The sequence below is a fragment of the Oxyura jamaicensis genome, chromosome 14, assembly GCF_011077185.1.
Source record: "Oxyura jamaicensis isolate SHBP4307 breed ruddy duck chromosome 14, BPBGC_Ojam_1.0, whole genome shotgun sequence".
NCBI classification, from domain to species: domain Eukaryota; kingdom Metazoa; phylum Chordata; class Aves; order Anseriformes; family Anatidae; genus Oxyura; species Oxyura jamaicensis.
Genome location: NC_048906.1, coordinates 12,287,300 through 12,309,103, shown reverse-complemented (window position 1 = coordinate 12,309,103; position 21,804 = coordinate 12,287,300). Strand labels below are relative to the sequence as shown.

Sequence of the window (21,804 nt, the reverse complement as noted above, 5' to 3'; positions counted from 1 at the left end):
GTCTGTGACTTCTGTTTTTCTACAGCTTTGGGCCTCGCCATAGCCGAGTCTTGGTGTTAAGAGCACTTCAGGTATACCTGGGTATTTCCTCCTGCGGTTCCTTGGTGGGGTTCAGCTACGACTTTCCTCCTCCATGCCAGCTGCTGGGTCTCTCCAGTTCCTTGTCTGGTTGAAAACTGGCCCCTGCAGTCCTCTGCAGCATCCTTTGCCACAGCCGTTCTCTACACCCTTGGCACACGTGGGGCTCCTCTGGCTCCTGGCTCGCTGCTCTGGCCGTGCTGCCTCCCGAGCATCTGTCCCTGCTCGTGCTGCACCCACCATTAGGACTCGCACCTCGTTAGGCTTCCCCACTTGCAGCTTTCCTGGAAGCCTTGCCTGACCTTTGCTCGCCGCTCCGGGATTTGGAGAGCGGGGCTGTTCCCTCGGCAGGACACCTCTCCTGGCCCTCAGCACCCGTCTGCCCCTGCCCCGTCCTGCGCTAAACCCACCGCGTCCTCGCTGCGGCCACCTCCGTGCACGCCGCCGTCAGCCGGAGCCGCTCTTTGCGTGTGGGGAGCTGGTGGCAGCGATCCTCAGCGGACACAGTCAGGGATTCTGGGCCACTGAGCCCGGTCCCGGTCCTTCCCTCAGGGCCGCTCATCTTGTAGAAAGCTCGCTGCAAGCTCCGCTGGTCTCTGGGGACGTGGGGAGCCTGCAGCGCCCGCGTTCCCAGGCTGAGCTGGGCTGGGTGCGAGCCCTGAGGGGCTCTGATAAGAAGCCCTGGCTGGGTGCGGCACGTGCTTTCGAAAAAACATACTTACAAGACGGGTTGCGATAGCTCCAAAGGTTTATTTGTCTGCTTGCGATTTATCGGGTAAGTGACGTCTGTGTGGCTTTCTGCACCCTGCCTGCATCGGCCGTGGCGAGGGGCTCTTAAAGCGAGCCCTCCGCCCCCCTCCCCAAGCCGACAGGAGAGCTCAACGGGGAATTTGGGGGTTCTCTTTTTCCCTTAAACCTACCCAGGGCGGAGGTGACCCCGTGTGCTGGGTTCCAGTGCTGCTTTTCTGGCGCCCGGGGTCCTGCTGGTGGATGGGGCTGGAGGGGGAGATGCTGGGGGCCCTGGGTGAGGTGTGGGGGCTCGGAGAGGCTGGGTGCCGCCCACCGGTGCGACAGGGTGAAGCCACCCGACCTCCTGCTTTGTGTCAGGAACCTGCTTCGCTCCGTCCTGGTGATGGGTGCTGGTCTTTAAACACTGCCAGACTCAGAGGCTTGGGTTCGTGGAGCCGGTGCCTGTCCCCCCCCCCTCGCCTTCCCCAGGTCCCCGTCCAGGACACACGGACGAGGCCGGGCTGACCGCGGGCAGCGGTGGAGCCGTCGCTCCCGGCACTGCCGCGGTGAGCCTGGCACGGCGGGGACGGGGACAGGCGCGTGTCAGCAGTGAGCAAAGCTGTCCTCACTGGCGTCGCGGAGGTCCAGGCCTGCGAGGCTGGGGGGATGGTGGCAGGTGAGGTTGTTGTAGGTGTAGACGGGGACGTGGGAGTCGTCCCCCTCGGCCACGGACTGCACGAAGCGCGGGACCACCGCGGGGTGCCGCAGGGAGAAGTCCCGCAGCCCCTTCAGCGAGCAGTTGCAATGCCAGTTGTTCCCCCCCAGCCACAGCTGCTCCAGGGCGAAGGAAGGGCAGAGGAAGCCCACCGAGAAGGTCTCCAGGGAGTTGTTCCTCAGGCTGAGGTACCGCAGGTTGGCCAGGGGGGAGATGACGGCGTTGTCCAGCGTCTCCAGCTGGTTATGGGAGAGGTCGAGCCAGAAAAGTCTCTGGAGCGGGCCGAAGGCGTCCTGGGAGATGTCCAGGAGCTGGTTGGAGGTGAGGAAGAGGTACTCCAGGTTGCTCAGACCCACAAAGAGCTGGGACGAGAGGTGGCTCAGCCTGTTGTGCTTCAGGTCGAGCTCCAGGAGCTCGTGCAGTTCGCTGAAGCTCCGGTCCTCGATGGCGGAGACGGCGTTATGCTGCAGGAAGAGGCGCCGCAGGCTGGAGAGGCCGGAGAAGGTGCCAGCCCTGATCCTGCCGAGGCAGCTGTGCTCCAGGTGGAGGCTGTGCAGCTTGGTGACCCCCTTGAAGACGAAGTCGGGGAGGGCCTTGATGCAGTTGGCAGACAAGTGCATCACGGCCACGTTGTACAGCCCGAGGAACGCCCCAACCCTGATGTCCTGCAGCTGGTTGTTGTTGAGGCTGAGCACCTCCAGCTGGCCCAGCCCCTCGAAGGTCCTTTCCGCCAGGCTCCGGATCCTGTTGTGCCCCAGCTGCAGCTCCTCCAGGAACTGCAGGTCTTTGAAAGTCCTGGGCCTCAGGCTGCTGATGGAGTTGGTGGACAAGCGGAGGACGTGCAGGCTGAGGAGGCCCAGAAACGTGTCCTCAAAGAGCGAGACGAGGCGGTTGTGGGACAGATCCAGCCACCGGAGGGACTTCATGCCCATGAACGCGCGGGGCGCGATGGCGTTGATCTGGTTGTGGTTCAGGTAAAGCTTCTGCAGCTTCTGCAGCTTGACAAAGATGTTGATTTTGATGCCCTTGAGCGCGTTGCCGCTCAGGTCCAGCTCCTTCAGCTCCGTAAGGCTGCAGAAGAGCTGGTGCTGGAGGTAGGGGAGCTTGTTCCCCGCCAGGATCAGCTCCCTCAGGTTGGGCAGGTCGTGGAACACCTTGTCGGGCAGGACAACCAGCGAGTTCCAGCCCAGGTTGAGGTACCACAGGTTGGAGAGCCCGGCAAACAGCCCTTCCTCCACCTTGCTGAAGAAGTTGTTGTTGAGGCTGAGGGACACGAGGTTCTGGGTGTGCAGGAAGGTGTGGGGCGCCAGGTACTTGAGGCGGTTGCGCTCGAGGTGGAGGTGGTAGAGGCTGCGCAGGCCGTGGAAGGCGTGCTGCTCCACGGCGGCCAGCTGGCTGCTCTGCAGGTCCAGGAAGTCCAGCCCCGAGAGGTTCCTGAAGGCCGCGGCCGGCAGCTGGGTGAAGTTGTTGCCGTCCAGCCAGAGGGCTTTGGCGTTGGCGGGGACGTCCTCGGGGAGCTGCGTCAGGTTGCGGCCGCTGCAGAAGACGTTGAGCTCCTCGCTGTAGTCGTCGAAGCTGCAGGCGCAGGGGCTGGGGCAGCGCAGGGGCTCCGCGGGCTCCTTGGGGACGTCCCCATCGTGGGGCTGGGACGCGGTGGCCAACAGCAGGGCCAGGGGCAGCAGGAGCGGGGCCCTGCCCGCTGCGGGGCACGGAGGAAAAGGAGACCGTGAGCGGGGCGAGCGTGGGGTGGCGACCCCCGTGTGCAGGGCGATGGCTGCCGGAGGGGACAGCGCAGGGCTGGGGGACCTGAGCGCCTTGGTCACCCGTGGGGCAAACGGCAGTGCCACCATGGTGTGGCACACGTCACCTACCAGCACCACGGGGCAGGGATGCCTGCTGCCACCCCAGGTGTCCCCCTGCCCAGGGGCTGGCTCGTCCCAGCCCATGTGCGCGCGCTGCTGCGTCCTGAGTCCCCCTGTGCCCCCCTGGGTCTCTGTCCCTATGTCACAGCAGTGGCTTCTTCCTTCCCCCAGAAAGGCCAGCAACAGCGCCGCTCGTCCCCTCGCCTCCTTCCTCCCCACGGAGCGGGGAACCGAGGGCTCTGCGTCACCGTGCCCGAGAAGGCGCAGGAGCTCCCCGCCTGACTCTTTAGCAGCAGAAAGCAGGGGGGCGGAAAAAAAGTTACCGGCAGCCACACGGCAAAGTCCCGGCAGGGTTTGGCCTCTCCCCCCCCCGCGCCCCCTCGCCCTGCCCGGCTCTCTGTGCCTTACCTCTGCCTGCGCTCATGGTGGCGGGCGGCTCCGTGCGCGCTCCCGGCCCCGCGCAGGGATGGAGCAACCACCTTGACGCCTGTCCAGCGCCCGCCGCTGGCCTTAACCCTGCCGCTGCTGGGCTCGGCCACAGCCAGCGGGAGCAGGGACGGGCGAGGGGCTTCTCCCCCCCGCTCCGTGGCAGTGTTTGTCCTGGCTGCAGGGGCACACGGAGACGTCTGCGGGAGCGCCGAGCCCGGGAGCAGAGGTGAAGTGCCGGGAGCTGGTCTTGGGGGACGATGCTCCCGCTGGAGAGGGGGTTTGGGTGGGCAGTGAGGAGAGACAGACGGGCGAGGGCACCTCGTGGGGTCGCCGTGCCCCAGGCTCCCGCAGGGTCCCCACGTGGTGGCACCGGCCCTTCGCTGAGGATGCTGGTGGGGTGAGCACGGCGTCAGACCCGCGTCCCGGTGGCACAAAGTGGCCGTGCTGGGGACACAAAGGGCAGTCAGCACGGGCTGTCCCCACAGCCCGGGCACTGCGGGGTGGTGCAGCGCCTGCAGAGGCCGGCAGAAGGGCTCGCTCCTTCCTTCATGTAGGGGTTTTCGTGCTGGGGGCTTCCCATCAGTGTCCCTTCCCCGTAGTGCTGGAGGGATTGGAAGATGCTCTGATGTGAGCTTTTCTCCCCCTCGGGGTCCTGGTTTGCACCCCCGTGATGCCCGAACTGCCCAGCTCTGCGTGTCCGTGCCGAGAGCCGAGGGCTGGCAGCGGGAAGCCAAGACAGCCCCGAGCCCGCGAGGTCCCTGTGGGCGCTGGTGCCAGCGCTCCCCTGCTGGAGCCGCCTGGCAGCTCCCCAAAGCCGTGGGGAAGCTCTGACCCCATCCTGTGTCCCAGGTCATTTTCCCCACTTGCCTGCGTCCATTGTGGCTTCTGAAGAATTCTTTACCAATTTCCAGGAAAAAAAAAGTCACTGGTGCCCAAGCTGGAGGAGCCCTGTTGGCTCCCTGGTGTCAACCGCCTGATGAACCTAGGGAAAAGCCACCACTTGCCCCACGCCAGTCCCCGGGGACGATGCGGGGACAGCGATGCTGCGCAGCCGGGCTGGCAGGGGGTCTGTCCCTGCTGCCACCTCCTCGTCCCCACAGAGCCCAGCTTGTCCTCCCCTGACTCGCAGGGGACTTCTCAGGTCTCCGTTCTTTAATTTTGGCAGAGGTTTTGAGCGGTGGAGAAGCGGGGAGCGTGCCCATGGGAACAAGTGTCAGGGTGAGCGAGGGATGCCGGCGGTTCTTTGCTCAGCGTGATTGAACTTTGCGGCCCGGCTAAATAAGAAATGTTTTTCCAGTTTCTCTTTGGCCCGAAGCAGCGCTCTCCTCCCCCCCTCTATTTTAATCTTCTATTCTGGGAAATTATAGATCCAAAGGGGGAAGCGGGCGATGGAGACCAGCGCGCCCTCCGCCAGGCGCTAAGCACATATTGACACAAGGCGTAATCCATGGGGGGAGCCGCAAAAAGCTGAACCAGCAGGGCCCTGCCGGCCAAAACCCACACAGCCCCGTGGGTCAGTTCGAAAAGCGAGCGACCCGCAGCCGCGGGGCAGGTAACGGGGCACACGGAAAGCCTCTCGCTAGGGAAACAGCAAGCCAGCGGCCGTGGGGAAATAAGCAGCCCCTTTCCCACGCTGCCCTCGAGTCGTCACCTCCCAACGCGTCCCGGGATGCGCGGGCCCCCGGGACCGGAGCGGTGTCACCGCGGGGACTTTGCCGCTGTGGGTCCCTGCTGCCGTGGCCTCCTCCTGCCGGCACCGCGGCCCTCGGTGTGCTCGGCCGGGACCAAAGTCTGCGCCGTCTGCCCTGGTTGCCATGGAGAAGGCTGTAAGGGTATTAGGGAGAGCAGCGAAATCATCAAAAAACCCATTTCGGACCTATTTCAGCTCTCGGGAATCGCTGCCCCTCTTCCCTGCCCGCCAGAGCCAGCTCAGCTCGAGGGTCCCAGCCCGCGGTGGGACGCTGCAGCCTGGGACGTGCAGACCCATACTGGTGGCACTGGTGGAGCTGGAAGGTCCCGGGGGTGGCAGCCACGCGGGTGGCACAGGAGGGACGGTGCGACTGTGTCACCTTCCTCGTGTCACCCATCACGCTCCTGGCTCCCGGTCCCCAGGGGTGAGCGTGGCCCCGGCCGGCACCCCCTGGGCGCCTTGTCCTCGCCCTGTCCCCACCACCCGGGGGAGCAGGGGACGGCCCCGAGGCCCCGTGGCGGCGAGGCCGGGCCCGTGGCACCGGGACGTCCCCGGGGACGGTGGCAGCCCCTGGTGGCACCGCCACCCCGCGCGGAGGCGCCGCGCAGCCTCCGGCCGCCAGGGGGCGCAACGCCAACGCCGCCTCCACCCGGAAGTGCCCGCGCCCGTTGCCATGGAGACGGAGCGCGGCTGTGCGGCCTGGCCGGGCCTGGCCCGCGGGGAGGCCCCGGTGCCCGGAGCCCTCCCGGCGCACCCCGTGCTGCCAGGGCCGCCCGGGGTGGGAAGGGCACTGTGGGCACCGGTGCTGTGGTGTCCGAGTCCTGGCCCAGTTTCCTCCTGAGCTGTTTTAGAGCTACGTCCAGGTGCAGGCTTGCTGGTGACCCAGCCACTGCGTCGTCCGCATACCTCGGACTCTGGAGCGAAGGGAAAACTCAGTGCAGAGTTACCATTTCTGCCCTTTGTGGGTTAATAAAGCACGTTTGGGTTTTGTGGATTTGTTGTCATTGTTTGTTTGTCGGTTGGTTTTCGCTGGACAGAGGCTTTGGGTTGCAAGGACAGACCGGAGCCATCCGTGCCTGCCTGGCCTGCCGTTGGTGCAGTGCACCAGGACAGCGTTTGTCCTTCGTGTTTCCAGACCAGGGAAAAAGCAGTCACTGCAGTGTCTGGTGCGGGCACAGCACCCGGCACTGCGGTGGCTGTGCTCCGAGCTGGGCCTGCCAGGCAGCGTGGTTCCATAAATAACACCACGTGTATCAATGAGCCTTACAGTGCTGTGACGAGCACAGCGAAGGCTGGCAGGAGAAGCAGGAGCCCCTCGGGAGCCGGCCTGCTGCGTGTCCCTGTGCCCGCGTGGGCTCCGGCCATACGGGGCTGGGAGCGCCAGGAGCCTGCCTGTGCCGGGGCAGCGTGGCTCCGCTCCTCTCCCCGGCGTGCCCGAGCACCCGCTGCCTGCTTCCGAGCGCTCTGGCGCTGTGGGCGTGTGTGAATTTGGCTTTCTGCTCGGCAGTGGGTGTGAAGAGACTGTGAATTCTCATCAGCGCTTTCATTACCTTAATAAAATTACTTCAGGGCTATTATGTTCTTTTGCAGAAAAAATAAGATGTTAGCTGCATGTTTCATTAGCTTCTCCTTCCCCTGAGCCCCCAAAGAGCTCTGCTGCTGGGTCACACATCCGTGGCCATTTATGAAATCCATTTTGAGGTGCTAGAGGATCTTTGACAGCAGCCGGGACCAGATGCCACTGGTGAGGAGCTGGTGAACGATGCTTGGCATGGTGCTTGTATCAGGATGGGCCCTCTCCCTCAGCCATAAATTTAGCTTAGCTACTAACAAGATATTCAGAGCTATGGTCTTTATAAGCGTTGCATCATCAACACTTTTCTTAAGAGACAAATTCTTACCTAAACTCGCCTGCTCTACAGAAATAGAGATAATAAGCCTGAAATTAGATGATAAAACAGCATTTGTTTTACCCCATGACTGCCATTCCCCAAGTTTTTCCAGCATTACCGCTGTGCCTTACACTCTCTGTAACCCTCACTTGTGTGTCAGGGGCTCTGTTCAAGCACCTGTAGCTTCCTGCACCCTTGGGGGTTATCCCAGTTGTGTCTGGAAGGTTGCCAGTTGGATTCGGCGATGCAGTGCAGACCGGCACGGTCCAGGTTTAGCCCTGTCTGGGCCCATCAGGATTCAGCACGCCTCTAACCATGAGCGAACGTTGACAAATGGGCTGCTGCAAATTCCTCTGAGTCTGCAGCAAGTCAAAGTTCAGCTGCGGCTGTAAGGGAAGCAGCTCCTCCTCGGGGAGCTGCTAGCACCACTCAATTTAAGGAACTTCTTCCTGGGCTGCCATTCTCAGCACACAGCTAGCTGTTGTAGCAGTTTCTTTCGGTGTGTGTTTTGCTTTTAAATTTACATTTTTCCACATAGCATCTTGTATGCTAGCTGATAAATTTGGGAAGGTCTTCCCTGTCACCAGCTGTAGCTCGGTCAGAGCTGAAAGATCCTGATCCCCTCTGGGCAACTCATTGGCCTTTCATAATTGTGTGCTGTCACGAGAGATACAAGTACTGTACAGATAAGAAAAAAATGCAGGGAAGCAAGCTGATGCTAGATGCTACAGGACAGTCTTGGGACAGATGGCTAGATTGAAGGCCTGATTTGTGAAATTGAGATCCAGATCTGAAACCCTGTAAAGACCCCTGTGGTAGAATGGAAGCCACCCCTGCAGGGTGACTTTGGGTTTGGAACGAACGCAAACGGAGCAGCACCTCCTCACTGGCAGCATTACCTCGCTGGTGGTGTCTGCGAAGCTTCTCACTTGGGTACCCGATCCGTGCTGTCTTAGGAACACGGTTACCTCCTGACCCATGTCATTTCTTTTGCTCTAACAGCCCCAGGGCTGGCTGCAATACTTGGCTCCACCTCGGATCGAGGTGGATGCTGCACCCTCTAGCAACCAAAGTTGATAGCAACATCGCTTGTGCTGTGCCTAGAGGGGAAAGTCACTGCCGCAGAGATCCTGAGGCCCTGCGTTTGCTCTTCAGTCTCTGCTTGCCTGGTACCATGCAAAGAACCTAGCCTGCGAGCACTGAGTCTCATGCACATGGATTTTGGAAGTGTTGCAGAGAAGGAGAGTGTAAATGCTCTGACAGGGCATGCACAGCATCTCGCTAACAAAAATGTAAGTATGAAGGTCTGCAGCCCCTTCCTGGGTCACTGAACCAGTGCTCTGCAAATGAAATCCTAATCGCAGGAGGAAAATGGCAGCTGAAAATCCCATCTGCAATCTGTTAAAGCTCTGAGGAGCTGCATTTCCTTGCTGGATATGCTGTGCTCTTCTCTTCCATCAGCATGGTGACAGGAGAGGAGAGCTCTGCTCTCTGGCACTGGCTGTCAGAGCTGTTTTGTGTCTCTAGGTGCAGCTGCAGGATAGGAATGAGAGGTTGTACATGGGGCTTGGAGACCTGCAGGAGAGGATGGGGATGCTGGCTGGCTCCAAAACAGATTTATCAGCCAGAATGGTCTTCAGCGAAGAGGAAAAACTGAAGGTAAAACAGATACTTGGGGAGTTGGAGAGAACTGAGCCGTGAAGCTGTACGAGCCCGATAGATCTGCAGTGAAAAATCTGGTGGGAAATGTTGGGGCTTCTTTCCAGAGGTATAACTGTTTCCAAAACCCAGGCTCTTCTGTTTGCTCCCTGGAGGTGTTTAGGCTGGAATAAGCTCGGATTGACTATGGTCTCACTGGCTTCCCACACCTCTTCCTTCTGAAAGAGGCCAAGGCCTCAGGGTTGATTTTCCTTAGCTTTTCCTCTTTGAGGATTGTGTCTTTGCCTTTTTATTTGGTGTGTCTGTGGGACAGGATGCTTCAGTGGCAAAAAGCCGCAGTGTTGGGAGCTGATCCCGGCTCTCAGCAGTGTTCCTCTTCTGCTAGTGCTCAGGTAAAAGGTGCAACTGTGGGTCCTTTCAGCAGCCCTGGGCTCTAATTCCCTATTGCAACCTGTTGAGATACTGTGCTGGCCTCAGAGCCGTTCCGTGACCTTTTTATAATGTCCTGTCTCTCTCCTAGATTTCCAAAGACCTCGTTGATCTCCAGATTGAGACAAACAAATTGAAGGAGCAGTATGAGACAGAGAACTTTGAACTGAAAAATATGGTATGCAAAAGGCTTCAGCTCTGCCAGATACCTTTATCTTTTCTTGTTTAGCATACTCACTTTTCTTTAGCAAGAGTAGTGAATTAACTCCATTGCCCCAGATACTTGAGAAATTTGTGTAAAACTCATCTCCCTTCCTGCTAGAGCCTGTTTGAACAAATAAATGCCCTATTATAGCTACTAGTCTAATTCTGCTGCCCCCCTCTGCAGATCTTGTCCCTGGAGAACCGTGTGCTGGAGCTGGAGCTCCGCAGTGAGAAAGTCACCGGGGAGCGGGACGCCTTGCGGGACCGGCTGCGCACGCTGGAGACCAGCCGTAAGGAGCTGGCAGACGAGTACATCATTCTGAAGAGCAATTACCTGGCCCTAGGCAAAGAGCTCGACCAGGAGGTGAGACAGCTTTGGCGTCCTCCACTCCACCCCAGAACTTCCCGATCTGAGGCTGTGTTTGGGTTGCTTACCAAGCCAGGAGCAGTGCCCATGCTGCCCTGTGTGACTGCGCTCCTGTTATCGGAGTCTTCCCGTTTTCCCGTTACCCCACATCCCCATCCCTAGGCATGCAAAGAGGAGGTCGTGGCAGGTCTGGTCTGGGTGTACATTTCACGTCCCTCTGGACTGCTTTGTTTCCCTTTTTTCTGCATGGTTTGCACAGGCTGCACAGGAATTGATTTGTAGTCCGTCTCATCTAGCTTGGTGTCGGGAAGGGGCCTAGAAGTTTTTGAAGTTAACAAGTTTATAAAAACCCTAAATATAATCACGTTTCTGATTGTCCCTTAAAATATAGTGAATTTCCTGGTGACTATTAAATTAGTGATGATTAACTAAAGTCTTTTGGATCCCAGATTTGTGCATCTCTTTGGCAAGAATAGCTACTGTAATAGACCTTTCCCACTTCCCTCCCTCTCCCCCCTCCCACTTCTTCTCTTTGAATTGGATCGGATGACTGACATGCTCCTGCCTCTCTCCTCAGCAGATATTTCAGCTGGTTCAGCCAAATGACCTAGTTTACCGTGCTGGCCCTGTGATGGGAGGACGTGGGGCATGCTAGTTTATACAGGATTGACATGAAATGTCACCCCACAACTGGCAAAGCCCCACCAAGTGTATTTGTCCGAGTCTGTCCAGTCTCTCTGTACGGTGAGCATCAGGTAGAGCTCAGGTAGAGGAGTGTACAAGGTCACGACCATCCGGTTGCCAGTCAATGAGTTAGGGACTTGGGAGGTTACCCGTTAGCACGGATGAGGCAGTGAGTGGGGTACGGCTCCCAGCCGGCTCCAGCTGGGAAGTGAAAAGCCAGTCTCAGCTCATCTGTTGCACCTTGCAGCTGGGATGCACGCGCTATCATTTGTCATAAGCTGAGAAACTGCTCACGAGGAAGCCGGCTCGGCTGCTCGCGGGGTGCGAGCCCACCTTCCAACCCTAGCTGCCCCGGGAGCACGAGGCACAGCACGTGCCGCTGCCTGCCAGCACGCTGCTGAGACAGAGCTGCCCGGCTCACAGAGGAGTAGCTCAGCATTCAGCGATCTCTGCCGCTTCTCGTCCCCAAGGGGGTGCAGTGTGTTAGTCAAAAATCGGATCTTCAGGCTGCTGACATCTCAGAGTGATGGTTTTAAGGGGTTTTAAGGGGTTAGCGGTAATAGCACGCTGTTTTCACGTGGATCCTGGAGCGTTTCAGAGAAGAGCGAGGCACATGGAGTAAGTTACATGCTCGGATAGCATCCTGGAGTGGTGGAGCAGGGATCAGAAGCCAAGGGTGAAATCCTCGGGTGTAATTGGTAGGGTGAGGACTTCACCCCGGTGTCTTGGCTCTGACTGCTGAATATCCCTGCCTGAAGCGAAAGAGACTCCAACTTGGCAGCCTGGGGCTTGTGGCAGCATGGGCCTCTTGCTCATTATTTTCCCAGTGCGGACTTTCCCAAAGGAAATGGCAAAAGCAGCCTGCGGTTCTGCCCCCTCCCCTTCCCCGGAGCTCTTCGCGGGAGACAATGAACCTTTTACACATTCCCAATTACAAGTGCTACTTGTGACCTTGCCAATATGTTGTCATGGCTGCTTGGCGCAGAAGCAGCTCTGCGAGCTCATTCATGGTCCCTTGTAGGGAACAGTTAGAGTCTCTGAATTGTTACAGCCCCCATTGTACGCCTTGATTCACAAATCGCCCTGGGTCTGTCCCAGGCGCAGCAGAGCGGCCGCGCTGGCCTTTCCCGTCCCTGGGGAAGTGCCTTCCAGAAGATGCCAGCCCGACACTTTGTGCCTGTTTTCTAACGCGCTGTAAATTCTTTCTTTTCACGACCCTGACCTTTCCTCAACTCTCCATTTCCTCCTGCTCTTTTGTTCGGGGGGGCTCGCACGGCCCACAGCGGTGCTACAAAGCGAGGCCGGCGCGGGGAACCCAAGGACCAGTCCCATGCCGGGGTTTTCCCTGGAGCGGGGCCAGGACTTGGAGCACATGGGAGGCAGAGAAGCCCATCACAAACCTGGGACTGCCTCTTTCTTCTGCTGGCCAAAAAAAAAAAAAAAAAAAAAAAAAAGCTGGTACTTCTGCGCTTGTGTGACCCCCTCTGATCAAATTGTCGGGACTGACAGCTGCAGATGGATCGGTTTCGGTTGGGGAACAAGCAGCCTGTCTCTGCGTAGCTGTCAGTTTTCACAGCTGTATATCTCACCTCTTTGTCAGCCTCTTTTCTCCTCTCCTCTCTCCCTCAGCCCACCCTGTGCTATCTTTTGATAAGCTATTCTCTACACGGATGACTCAGATGACCTCTGCCTCCCATCCTCCCGATTCACTGCCATGGTAACAATTACTCAAGCTTGTCCCCAGTCATAAACTCCATCAAAGCTTTGTTATCTACATAGAAACCCTCCCGTGAGACATGAATTCCCCCAGTGTTCCTTCCAGATCACCTGTAACAGAGCCTTTCTCATTCAGATACTCTTTATCTTTTGGAAATGTGTCACTTCGCACCAGTGCTGCTTTGAATCTCGCTGCCTACACGGTGCTGTGGGCTGGCTGCTTCTGGAGGTATGCATTCAGACAAAACTGGAATTAGCTGGGTGGCGTCAGCCAGAGATGGATGGATATTTGGCCATTCTCCCTTACATTATGTAGTCCAGCACTGTGCAGAGGCATTGTGTGGGGAAAGACATGCCTAACGTGTTGGGAAGCTGTGCGGAGAGTACAGAATCGGGGTAAGGAGGGAGCTGCAGGTCAGGACGGGGCGGTGCTGGCAGAGATGTGCCCAGGGCCGGGCTGGCATCAGGGTGCGCTGGCACGGCGATCCCTATCCGAACGTGAGCGTGAGAGCGAGACGGGCAGGGGGAGCGAGGTTACGTGTAAATAACGCTGCGTGCCGTGCCTGGCGCCTGGCAGTGATGCTCGCCCTGCATCTCCGTGAGAATTAGAAAATCACTGATATCCTTGGACATATGAGAGGGAACTAAAAATAAAACTTGCTTTCAGGAGGGGATGCGAGTGCCTGCTTTGTGTACACACCAGGAGCAGTGGGTATGCGCTGAACAAACAGCGCGCGGAGCTGGAGAGGCAGGATTTCAGGCGCTCTTTCCTTCTTGCTTGACCTGGCAGGTCTTGAAGAATGAAGAGCTCAGCCTAGAGCTGCTCAACCTGGCCAATGCCAAGAGCACCCTTCCCGGCACAGGGAGCTACCACCACCTCTCCCACGCCGCAGCCGATGAGCCCTCTGCAGAGCCGGGAAGAGTCCGAGCAGTGGTGCGCCGTGTCTCTGCTCAGAAGGTGAAGGTAAGGACCTCTCTGCCCTGTCCCCAGTCTGAGCTCCTTGGAGAACAGGGATGTAAAGGTACCTTCCTCTGTCTCTTCTTAAAACCAGCCAGAAGATGTACTTGTCTCTGAACACAAGCAGCAAACCCTGGAAAAAAATGTGAGTGTGTGGGGGTCTGCTGTGCGGCACCTGGGGAAGCAGAGGGATGAGTTGGTGCCTTGGTTTATTTTCTTTTCTTTAAGCCATGCAGCTGAGATCAGAATAACTCCTGCCTCGTGCAGGGCAACATGTGGTTCCCTCAGTCAGTGCCCACTGGAGAGCAGAGGCAGGAGTTTAAAATCAACAAGTGCAGGGGATGCTTGGTTATTTTCTTCTTGCTGATACTTGAAATAGATGAGGGTGTAAGCACCCAAAAATGAGAGCACAAGAGATATTTCCTGCCTTGTTTCCATCTGCAGCCTGTGTGATACCAGCTTGGGCTCTGCCACCAGCTCCTGTTGAGAATCTGACTCTCGGAGTGAGAATCTCACTTGGAGGAGCGACATGTGTGCCCCTCCACGTGCCCTGTCTCCAAATCAGACGTCATTTCTGGCGTACTGCAGAGCACTGGTCACTCAACCTGTCCTTTCCCCTGTGTTTCCCGTATCAGCCGGATTTGGGCTAGCTGGAGGCTCTCCTCACCTTCTCCCTCTTGAAGAATCCTTCTGTTTATGTCAGCCCTCGATCTCATCTTCCTGTTCGCTTGTCCCTCAGTTGCTTGGAAACCAGGATCACATACAAGTGGAGATTGAAAATCTGAAGAAAACCTATGATTCGCAGCAGCAGAAGCTGGAAGAGCAAGTGTGAGTGTTTGAGGCACACGCGTCCTTCTCCTATCCAGCTGGGCATTTTTGGGTCTCACTGCAGCTGGATGTGATCCTGGCAAACAGGAGTGGAGGCAGCCTCCCTTTGGTGGGGTACGGGGTGGCAAATGACTGTTATAAGTGAGGCCTGGCAGTAAAAGCTGATGTTTTTGAGGATCTTAAGAGTGTTAAATGTCTCCTTTAAAGTCTGTTTAGGTACACAACTGGCCTTGAAAATCCGTGGTCAATGTGTGGCAGAGCTGCTCCATGTGTGAGCAGCTGCTTAGAGATTTCTGTCGTTAGTAGTGATTTCCGCCTCAGAGCTGGAGGTGCCGGGCCTGCAGAGACGTTTGGGGATTTGAAGTAAACATGCCTTCTCCCTGTGTGCACAGGATCACCGTGGGGAAGGAGCTGCAGGAGGCGAAGCGAGCAATTCGGGACACCCAGCGCAAACTGGCGGAGCAGTCAGCAGTAAGGGCAGGCTCCCTCCCTTCCCCTCCCGTGGCTGAGACACGAGGTGCAGTGAGCGTAACCCCGAGCTAGCGGTGGGGCGGATGGCTGGTACCGAGCTGCTCCGGCATCTCTCCCTCCCCGGGGACTCTGTTGCACCAAGGTGCTCCTCCCGGCACAGGGCGTGCAACGCACGTCGTGGGATGTGCTGCTTGCTTGGGGTGGGAGGAATTTTGTTCATTAACGTTTCAAAAGAGCTGGAGAAACCACTTGCAGGGCATTGCAAATGATAAAAGGTAGCAGAGGGATATAGACTAAACATTTCTGGTAAGCTCCTGCGTGAAAACCCAGGCCCTTCCCAACCTCTCTGCTGTCGGGAAACTGAAGCCCCCGTTCCCTATCGAGCATTTTAGTGCCCCTCATTTAGCTGGAGGCTGAGAGCTGCAGTGTGAACGCTGGCTGTGCCTAGGTGCTGCTCACCTCCCGGAGCCAGCTGCAAGAGGCAGAGGCGGAGAATTCCCGGCTGCAGCTGCGTGTGAAGGAGCTCAACGAGCAGTACCGCTCCCGGCTCGCGCAGCACGTCAAGGACTTGGCGGTGGGTACCCCCAGACCCTGGCCTGCAGAGGGTTCTCCTTGCTGGCTGCCTGCTTCTGGAACCTCTCTGCTCCAGCCCCTCCTTGCTGGGCTGCTGGGCAGAGGGGCGCTGGGGCTTGGGGAGCTGCGCTTGCAGCAGGAATTGGTCTCTCTCCTAGCCCAGATTTCCCGTGTGACCACATGAAACTGTCTGAGTTTCTGCTGGGACGATCTTCCTTGGTCAGATTACTTGGATGGAAAGATCCTCTTATTTACCGTGGCTGCCTTCCAGTTGGCTCCTAATCCCCATTGCCCTGACAACTTCCCTTGGCAGCCCAGCGGTGCCACTGCCGGCTTTGTTGCCACCTCGGTTTGCTGCCTCCACGGTGCCCCTGCTGCTGTCCTCAGGGGAAGCTTTGCCAGCCTCTGTGGTCAGCACAGACCCATGTAATGCAAGTGCCTGCAGACCTGCTCTGGGAACAAGCAAGCGCCCCTGATGTAGAGTAGGGCCCACAGAGCATGGTGAGGACTCGGCACAAAGCAGGAGTTTCAGGCAGGTTCAGGCGTGGGTACATGCTTGCATCCATCAGTGGCTGGGAAGACAACTGTTTCTACCCCCATAGGTAAGCAGTTTTTGGCAAGAACTGCTGTGGCAGGAGGTTAACAATGCAGCAACATTTTTTATGATGAAGAAAAGCTTAATTTCTGACAGGGTATCTCCTAACAGAGGGAGCAGGGCACGGCAGAAAGAACACAGGACTAGAGACGTTGGCTCCTGATGCACTCATGTTCCCCTGGATGGATCCATGATACAGGGTCACTGGCAGCAGTATGCCTTCTCTGCCTTGAAACGGGTGTGGTGGAAGTTAATTAGTCTTTCCTGCTCTTAGAAAATGGAAGATAGGCCCTGTTCTGAGTGCTGTCATCACAAATATTCCTGGACCTTCAGTGTGGGAAAGGGGTTACTCACTTGATCACTTCCATTTCCTTCTCTGTATGTTTAAAGAACTACATGGACAGCAAATCTAGCGACCGGACAGAGCCCAGCAAAGCCCCAGCTCACATGAAGCACTTTGTGGACAGCATGCTGAAGGACATCAGAGCTTCCTACAAGTCTCGGGAGGAGCAGCTAGCTGGAGCAGCACGCGCCTACAAGAAGCGCATGAAAAACTTGGTCAAGAAGCACGAGAACCTGCTGATTGCATACAGGCAGGGCTAAAACAGGGTCTGGGTTACCTCTGCCTCTTCAGGTCATTGCTAGGGACCTAGTGGAAGTGCCCCGTGGTGCTTGCACCCAGCCCCCTTGCTGCAGGGGAGGTGTACGGGGCTCCCAGGTGGAGCAGAGGTCCTGGAGTGCACACTTATCTCCATACCCCTGACACACCAGGAGCAAGGCATCTCCAGCTACACACCAGGGTGCTCTGCATGCACCAGAGCTGTTCTGTGCACAAGTTCCTCCCGTGCAAAAAGTAGGGCGAGAGACTGAATCCACATTGGATGGTGTGGAAACGGAGAGGTACCACCAATATGTCCTGCTTCCCAGCCCTGCAGTGTTCCCAGCTCTGCTCCACGGCTGTCTCAGCAGCTTGGGCTGTGGGAAGCAGCAGAAATTTGTGGCTTAAAGGCCACAAATAGGATGAGCTGCCCGCAGCAGTCCCAGGAATATTGCACGTGCTGCTGGGCTCTCCCACCTACCCTTTCCAGGCGGGCTGGCTCTCGGTGGCCAGAAGCCAGCAGGTGCCAAGCAAATGGCACTGCCAGCAGCACCAACGCTCAGCGCTGTTACTCCACCAAAGCTACCGAGTCGAACGCCTCTTGGCATGTTGTTACAGCATGCAGCGAGAGCAGATCCGCTCCTTGGGCAGCAGCGATATGGATTCCGGCCCCGCTGAGCTCCACTTTGCCATCACAGACCCAGAGCTGCTGACAAACACAACCCAGGAGCTAAACCGGCTGCGGGAGAACAAAGCGAAACTGGAGCTGCAGCTACACGAATTGCAGCAGGTACGGCTGGGCTGCTGACCTCCTGCAGCAGTGAAACTGGGTGAGGGGAGTCTCACCAGCAATAGACGGAGCGGTAGGATAGCTCTCCCCATTTCCGAGTGCATTCCCTGAGGGTTTGCTGTGTCCCTGTGACACAGAGTGGTGCTTGCTCCCGTTCTCACACGGGGATGTCCAAGCAGGAGACCACGCTCAGAAGCACACCAGTGAGCTCCACGTCCTCCCACTGGTTCTGCCTGGGCAGGGACATCTTTCTTGATTTGTGCGAGATGCATTTATTTAAACATTAATGGGGTGGGAGACCTAAACCTGTCGGGACTCTTAGTGTTAGAGTGCTAGGACAGTTGTGCCACTTTCTTCAAAGCGGTGAGGACCGTGGTGAGATTGCAATGTTCTGATGCTGACAGCAGTACTCTTCTTCCTTTGCCTTCAGAAAAGACTGAAAGAAGCCTCTGACCTTCAGCCGTCACCTGAGCAGTAAGTCCTGTCTGTTTCTTGGGGTATTCAAAATGCTGAATTCTCCTTGCTGTATGGACTGGGGGGTCTTTCCTGCATTACTTGGAGACAGTAATAAATAGGGAGAGAGAGAGCTGATAGGAACTCATCTGAGAAGAAAAGCCAGCTGTCGTCTCAGCGCAGCATTTCCTGTGGCGAAATGAGTTGGTCATTTGGGCCTTGATCCAAGAAAGCTCTTAAGCACGTTTGATTTAATCATGTTTTTAGTCCCACTGATCTCTTCAGAAGCTGAAGTTAAGCGTACGGCTGAGGGCGTTGGTGGATCACAACCCCAGAAAGGCCAGTGACACTACACCAGCTTGGGACAGTCTTGGGACAGAAGCTGGGCAGGATGACTCGGTGATCCTGTCCTGACACCACCCTGCTTTCCTGACATGCCATTTATTTGCTCATTTTGATCAATCTCTTCCCCCCGCTCCATTCTTCTGCTGAAACTCTACCGGCTGTAACCATGGAGTGGGAGAACAAAGTGTAAGAGAAATCCAGGCTGGGATTTTTCTGCCTTTTAAAATGTGGTAGCCTAGAAAACATGCCGGGTATCGCAGTAACTGGATTCCAGTGCCAAGGAGCCGGTCAGCGCCTGAGCCGCTGGGTTCCAGAGGAGTCTCTTGGAGAAGAGTTACCGGAGCCTGCCACTGGTTTTGATGCTGACAAATAATAGTAATCGTTGAAGAGATACATTAATTTGGACAGACTCGGCACAGGAGCAGGACAGAGAAGTACCAGAACCTGGATTTTAGTGGTGTATCTTGTTGTGAAGGTTTGTATAGCTGCCAAGAGGCCCTAAGCACTGAAAGCATTTCTTCTGCGTGCTGATGGTTTTTACCAGAGCTGTTATCCCGCTGCTCTAAGCAGACACAAAGCCTGCTGTAACCACAGCACTGTAACTATTGTCGTGTTCCTTGTCTTTATCAGATGTGTGGCTTCACTGTTTATTGTTCTCTTAACTTCTGCTCCCGCGAAACTTCTTTCAGCCACGATTTTCCATGTGCCCGGGCTGGGTGGCTGCAGCCACCAGAGGGAACTCGCGCGGCCGCAGCAGAACGGTCTCCGGTCTGCAGGCTGCCGTGCTTGAGCACAATGCATTCCTCAGTTCATACAACCAAAATTCCCCGAGCATCAGATGTGACCTGTATTTTGCTCGTTCAGACTGGGACAGAATGGGAAGAACTTTCCCACGGCTGGGCTGCGCAGACAGCTCACCTATCGCACCCAGCGCTCAGGGCGAGCGGGTCTGTGCTCGCACACATGAAAAGCGCCAGCTCTTGGCATTGATCATACCCCGCTCTCCATTTCCATAAAGTTCAGCCTTGCAGTGTCAGGTTAATGACTCTTTCTGCTTGGAGTCCTCTGATGTATGAGTGTTGATGTGAGCTTGGAACGAATCCAGCCATCACAGCGGGAAACCCAGGTTGGCAGAGGGGCTGTGACTCTCACGCCTGGGCACAGGGACAGCGCTGCGCGCCCTGAAGTTGGGGCCACGGGGATAGAAAAGGTTTGGCACTCTGTGCTTTATGCTCTGCTGGACACGAAGGGCTTCCAGCCTCCGAACGGAGCTGTGCAGCTTGCAGATGGGCTGGCTTTGAATGTCCGTGCAAGATCAAAATCTGCTTCTCTCTCCTAGGAAGCTAGATGAGGAGGGCTGGGCAGAGGTCAGGAAGCAGCTCCGGGAGTTCACACACAGCACCCAGGTAAAGGGCCGGAGCAGCCCACCTGAAATAAGCTCAGCCTTTGCTCACACGTCAGAGAGGTGCTGCCCCAGCTGGGTTCTTCTCTGGCCACAGCTGTGGCCTTGACCAGCACTTGACCAAGTGATGCTGAGTACTGAGGCTGTGCTTTCACAGCTCCTGAAGGAAGGCTGCAGGTTGTTGGCCCGTATTGTTCCATGTCTTGTCTCAGCACAAGTATTTAGATATCTGTATAACAAACAGGTTTTTGACCTGGTTCAAATGAGAAGTCTAGTTTGAATCTGAATCAGCGTCGCAGTCTGGTTCCCTCAGGGTGCAAGGGTATGTGCACTGCGCCCAGGAATGGGGTGGCCCCGAGCTCTCTTCACCCACAGCATTGCGCTGCAGCAGCCAGGAGCCTGGAGATGCTTGCTGTGAGCGGGCTTGGCACAGGTGGGCTTTGCTGTCCAGCCCTGATCACGGCAGTGGGGCTGCTGGGGAGAAAGGGGATCGCTGGCGCAGACTGCCAAACCTGGGGCAGTAGAGGAAGGGCTTTGGAAACAGAGCAGAGCTCTTGGGAAGGGAAACTAGATTGGCAGGGGAGGGTTATTGTGTGTGCTGGGGTGGCCCAGGCCCTCGTGCCTGTGGTCTGGGCAAGGAGAGCTCACCTGGTCGGCACAGCCGGTGGCCAAGAGTGGCTGAGCCTGCTGAAGGCTGGGCTCTTGTCACCAGGCTCCTTTCTCAGAGCACGTCAGTCTCCTGCCTCCTCTGCAGCTTCATGCCAAGCTGTGTCAGAGCCAGAGAGTTCGGTCCCTCCTGGCAGAGAGGGGCCGAGCAACTTCCCTCCCGTCTCACAGCACTCCCCATTTTCTCCACGCTTTCCTTGCCCCTCCAGGAGGATTTGGAGAAGGAGAGAAGCCAGCTGCTGACTCGGGCAATTGTGGCAGAAGAACAGGTGTCAGAGCTGCAGGAGTACGTAGAGAAGCATCTTGCAAGGTGAGACAGTGGGATCCCCCTTCACGTGCTCTCCGCTTCCTGCTCCAAGTTTGCCTCCCCGGCTAATTGCCAGAGACACGGCGGTGCCCAGCACGCTGCCAGAGCCTGACCTCGCTGCCACAGCGCTGCCCGGCACAGCCGGTGTCACACAGCTCGTCCAGCTGTGCAGGCAGCTGGCTCCGTGCCTCGCTCTGCGTGCCGGGGGGCGCATCTGGCCCGTGAGCCTTAGCCCACCCTTTGGAGGAGGTGAAGAGAGGGGTTGCCTAAAATCCAAAGCCTTCCAGCAAGCCCTGATCTGCTGCACTTTCCCACTGGCTTATCGTGTCCTGCAGCAGGGGGAACAGCTGCCGGGGCAGGGAAGGGCGAGAACAACCAGAGCGCATCTGTCGGGGCAGTGCTCCGGCTCTGCGCCCGACGCGAGGCGCAAGTCGTCCCGGCTGGAGCTTCGATCGGGCTTGTGGGCTTGTTGCTGGGACTACCTGGCAGAGGTGACAAGGAGCTCTTCCCAGGGAAAAGGCCGTGGTTTTTCTCTCCGTGGCTGCTCAGGTCTGAGTGTGGCTCAGCACCTGTGCTGGCTGGCACCATTAACTGATAAGGCGTGTTTTCAGCGCGCGACAAGCACAGGGCAAAAAGTGTAGGGGTAAGCTGACCACCGCTGTGCGTGAGCTGTGCGCAGGGCCCTGACCGGGTGGGGATGACGCTGCTGCTCCCCTGCTGCAGGTACAGGCAGGAGATCCTGCGGCTGAGGACGCTCGCTGGCAGCAAGGAACCCCGCACGCTCAGCGCGGGCGCGGCCGATGCTCCCCTGCTGCCCGGATCCAGAAGGACCCCCAGCCACGAGCTGTAGCTCTTCCCCACAGCTCCACAAAGCAGCACGATTGTAGGAAAAATAAAAAAAAAATAAAAATAAATAAAAAAGAGTTTAAAAGAAGGGGGCTTTCTGTTTTTCATGCTGGCTGAGGCAAGTATCCTTCCCTGGCCAAGAGCTGGGACGCGCAGCGCAGGGAACCACGTGGGTGTTCTCAGTCTCAAATTAACGGTACTAAAATGGGACAGGACAACTGCGCCGTGTCTGTCCCCTGACCCCTCAGCTGTAGGAAGAGTTCTGCCGTTCCCTGAGCACACCACGACGAGGATCACGGGGGCAGCCTCCTGGGCAGCGTTTTGCTGCGTGAGTGCAGGGACAGGTTCCCGCTCCTGCCCTTGAGAATGCTGCCACAGCGTTTGTCCCGGGTCAGACTCGCTTTAAAGGCTAACGCTGCTCCTGCCTTTGCTCCCTGTTGAGCTTGTAAGAGAAGGCCAGGGGTGGTTCAAGGTGGACTTGGGCTCTGAGAGGTTACACAAAGGGGATGAGCTGCTCT

The 21,804-nt window shown here is 57.3% G+C and overlaps 2 protein-coding genes across 6 annotated transcripts; one reads left to right on the top strand and one right to left on the bottom strand.

The window, feature by feature from the left end:
- Positions 1-1,341: 1,341 nt before the first annotated feature.
- Positions 1,342-3,921, bottom strand: IGFALS (insulin like growth factor binding protein acid labile subunit). The gene is made up of 2 exons (XM_035339517.1): positions 3,793-3,921; positions 1,342-3,221 (listed from the first exon to the last, which is right to left on the bottom strand). Exons 1-2 carry the CDS (start codon positions 3,806-3,808, stop codon positions 1,411-1,413), a joined length of 1,827 nt encoding a protein of 608 aa, XP_035195408.1. The 5' UTR covers positions 3,809-3,921; the 3' UTR covers positions 1,342-1,410.
- On the top strand, positions 3,916-21,343 carry CCDC78 (coiled-coil domain containing 78). Of its 5 annotated transcripts, XM_035339518.1 has the most exons (17): positions 3,921-4,039; positions 8,398-8,687; positions 8,923-9,054; positions 9,575-9,661; positions 9,872-10,051; positions 12,591-12,683; positions 13,245-13,418; positions 13,507-13,557; positions 14,152-14,240; positions 14,633-14,711; positions 15,160-15,285; positions 16,270-16,472; positions 17,096-17,267; positions 17,698-17,741; positions 19,405-19,471; positions 20,343-20,443; positions 21,164-21,343. In XM_035339518.1, the coding sequence occupies exons 2-17, from the start codon at positions 8,604-8,606 to the stop codon at positions 21,288-21,290; spliced, it is 1,809 nt and encodes a 602-aa protein (XP_035195409.1). In that variant the 5' UTR covers positions 3,921-4,039; positions 8,398-8,603; the 3' UTR covers positions 21,291-21,343. The 5 variants fall into 5 exon arrangements, 4 of the variants coding, with proteins under 4 accessions (XP_035195411.1, XP_035195409.1, XP_035195410.1 ...); XM_035339520.1 differs by lacking the exon at positions 8,398-8,687 and having other exon boundaries at positions 3,916-4,039; XM_035339519.1 differs by lacking the exon at positions 12,591-12,683.
- Positions 21,344-21,804: the final 461 nt, after the last annotated feature.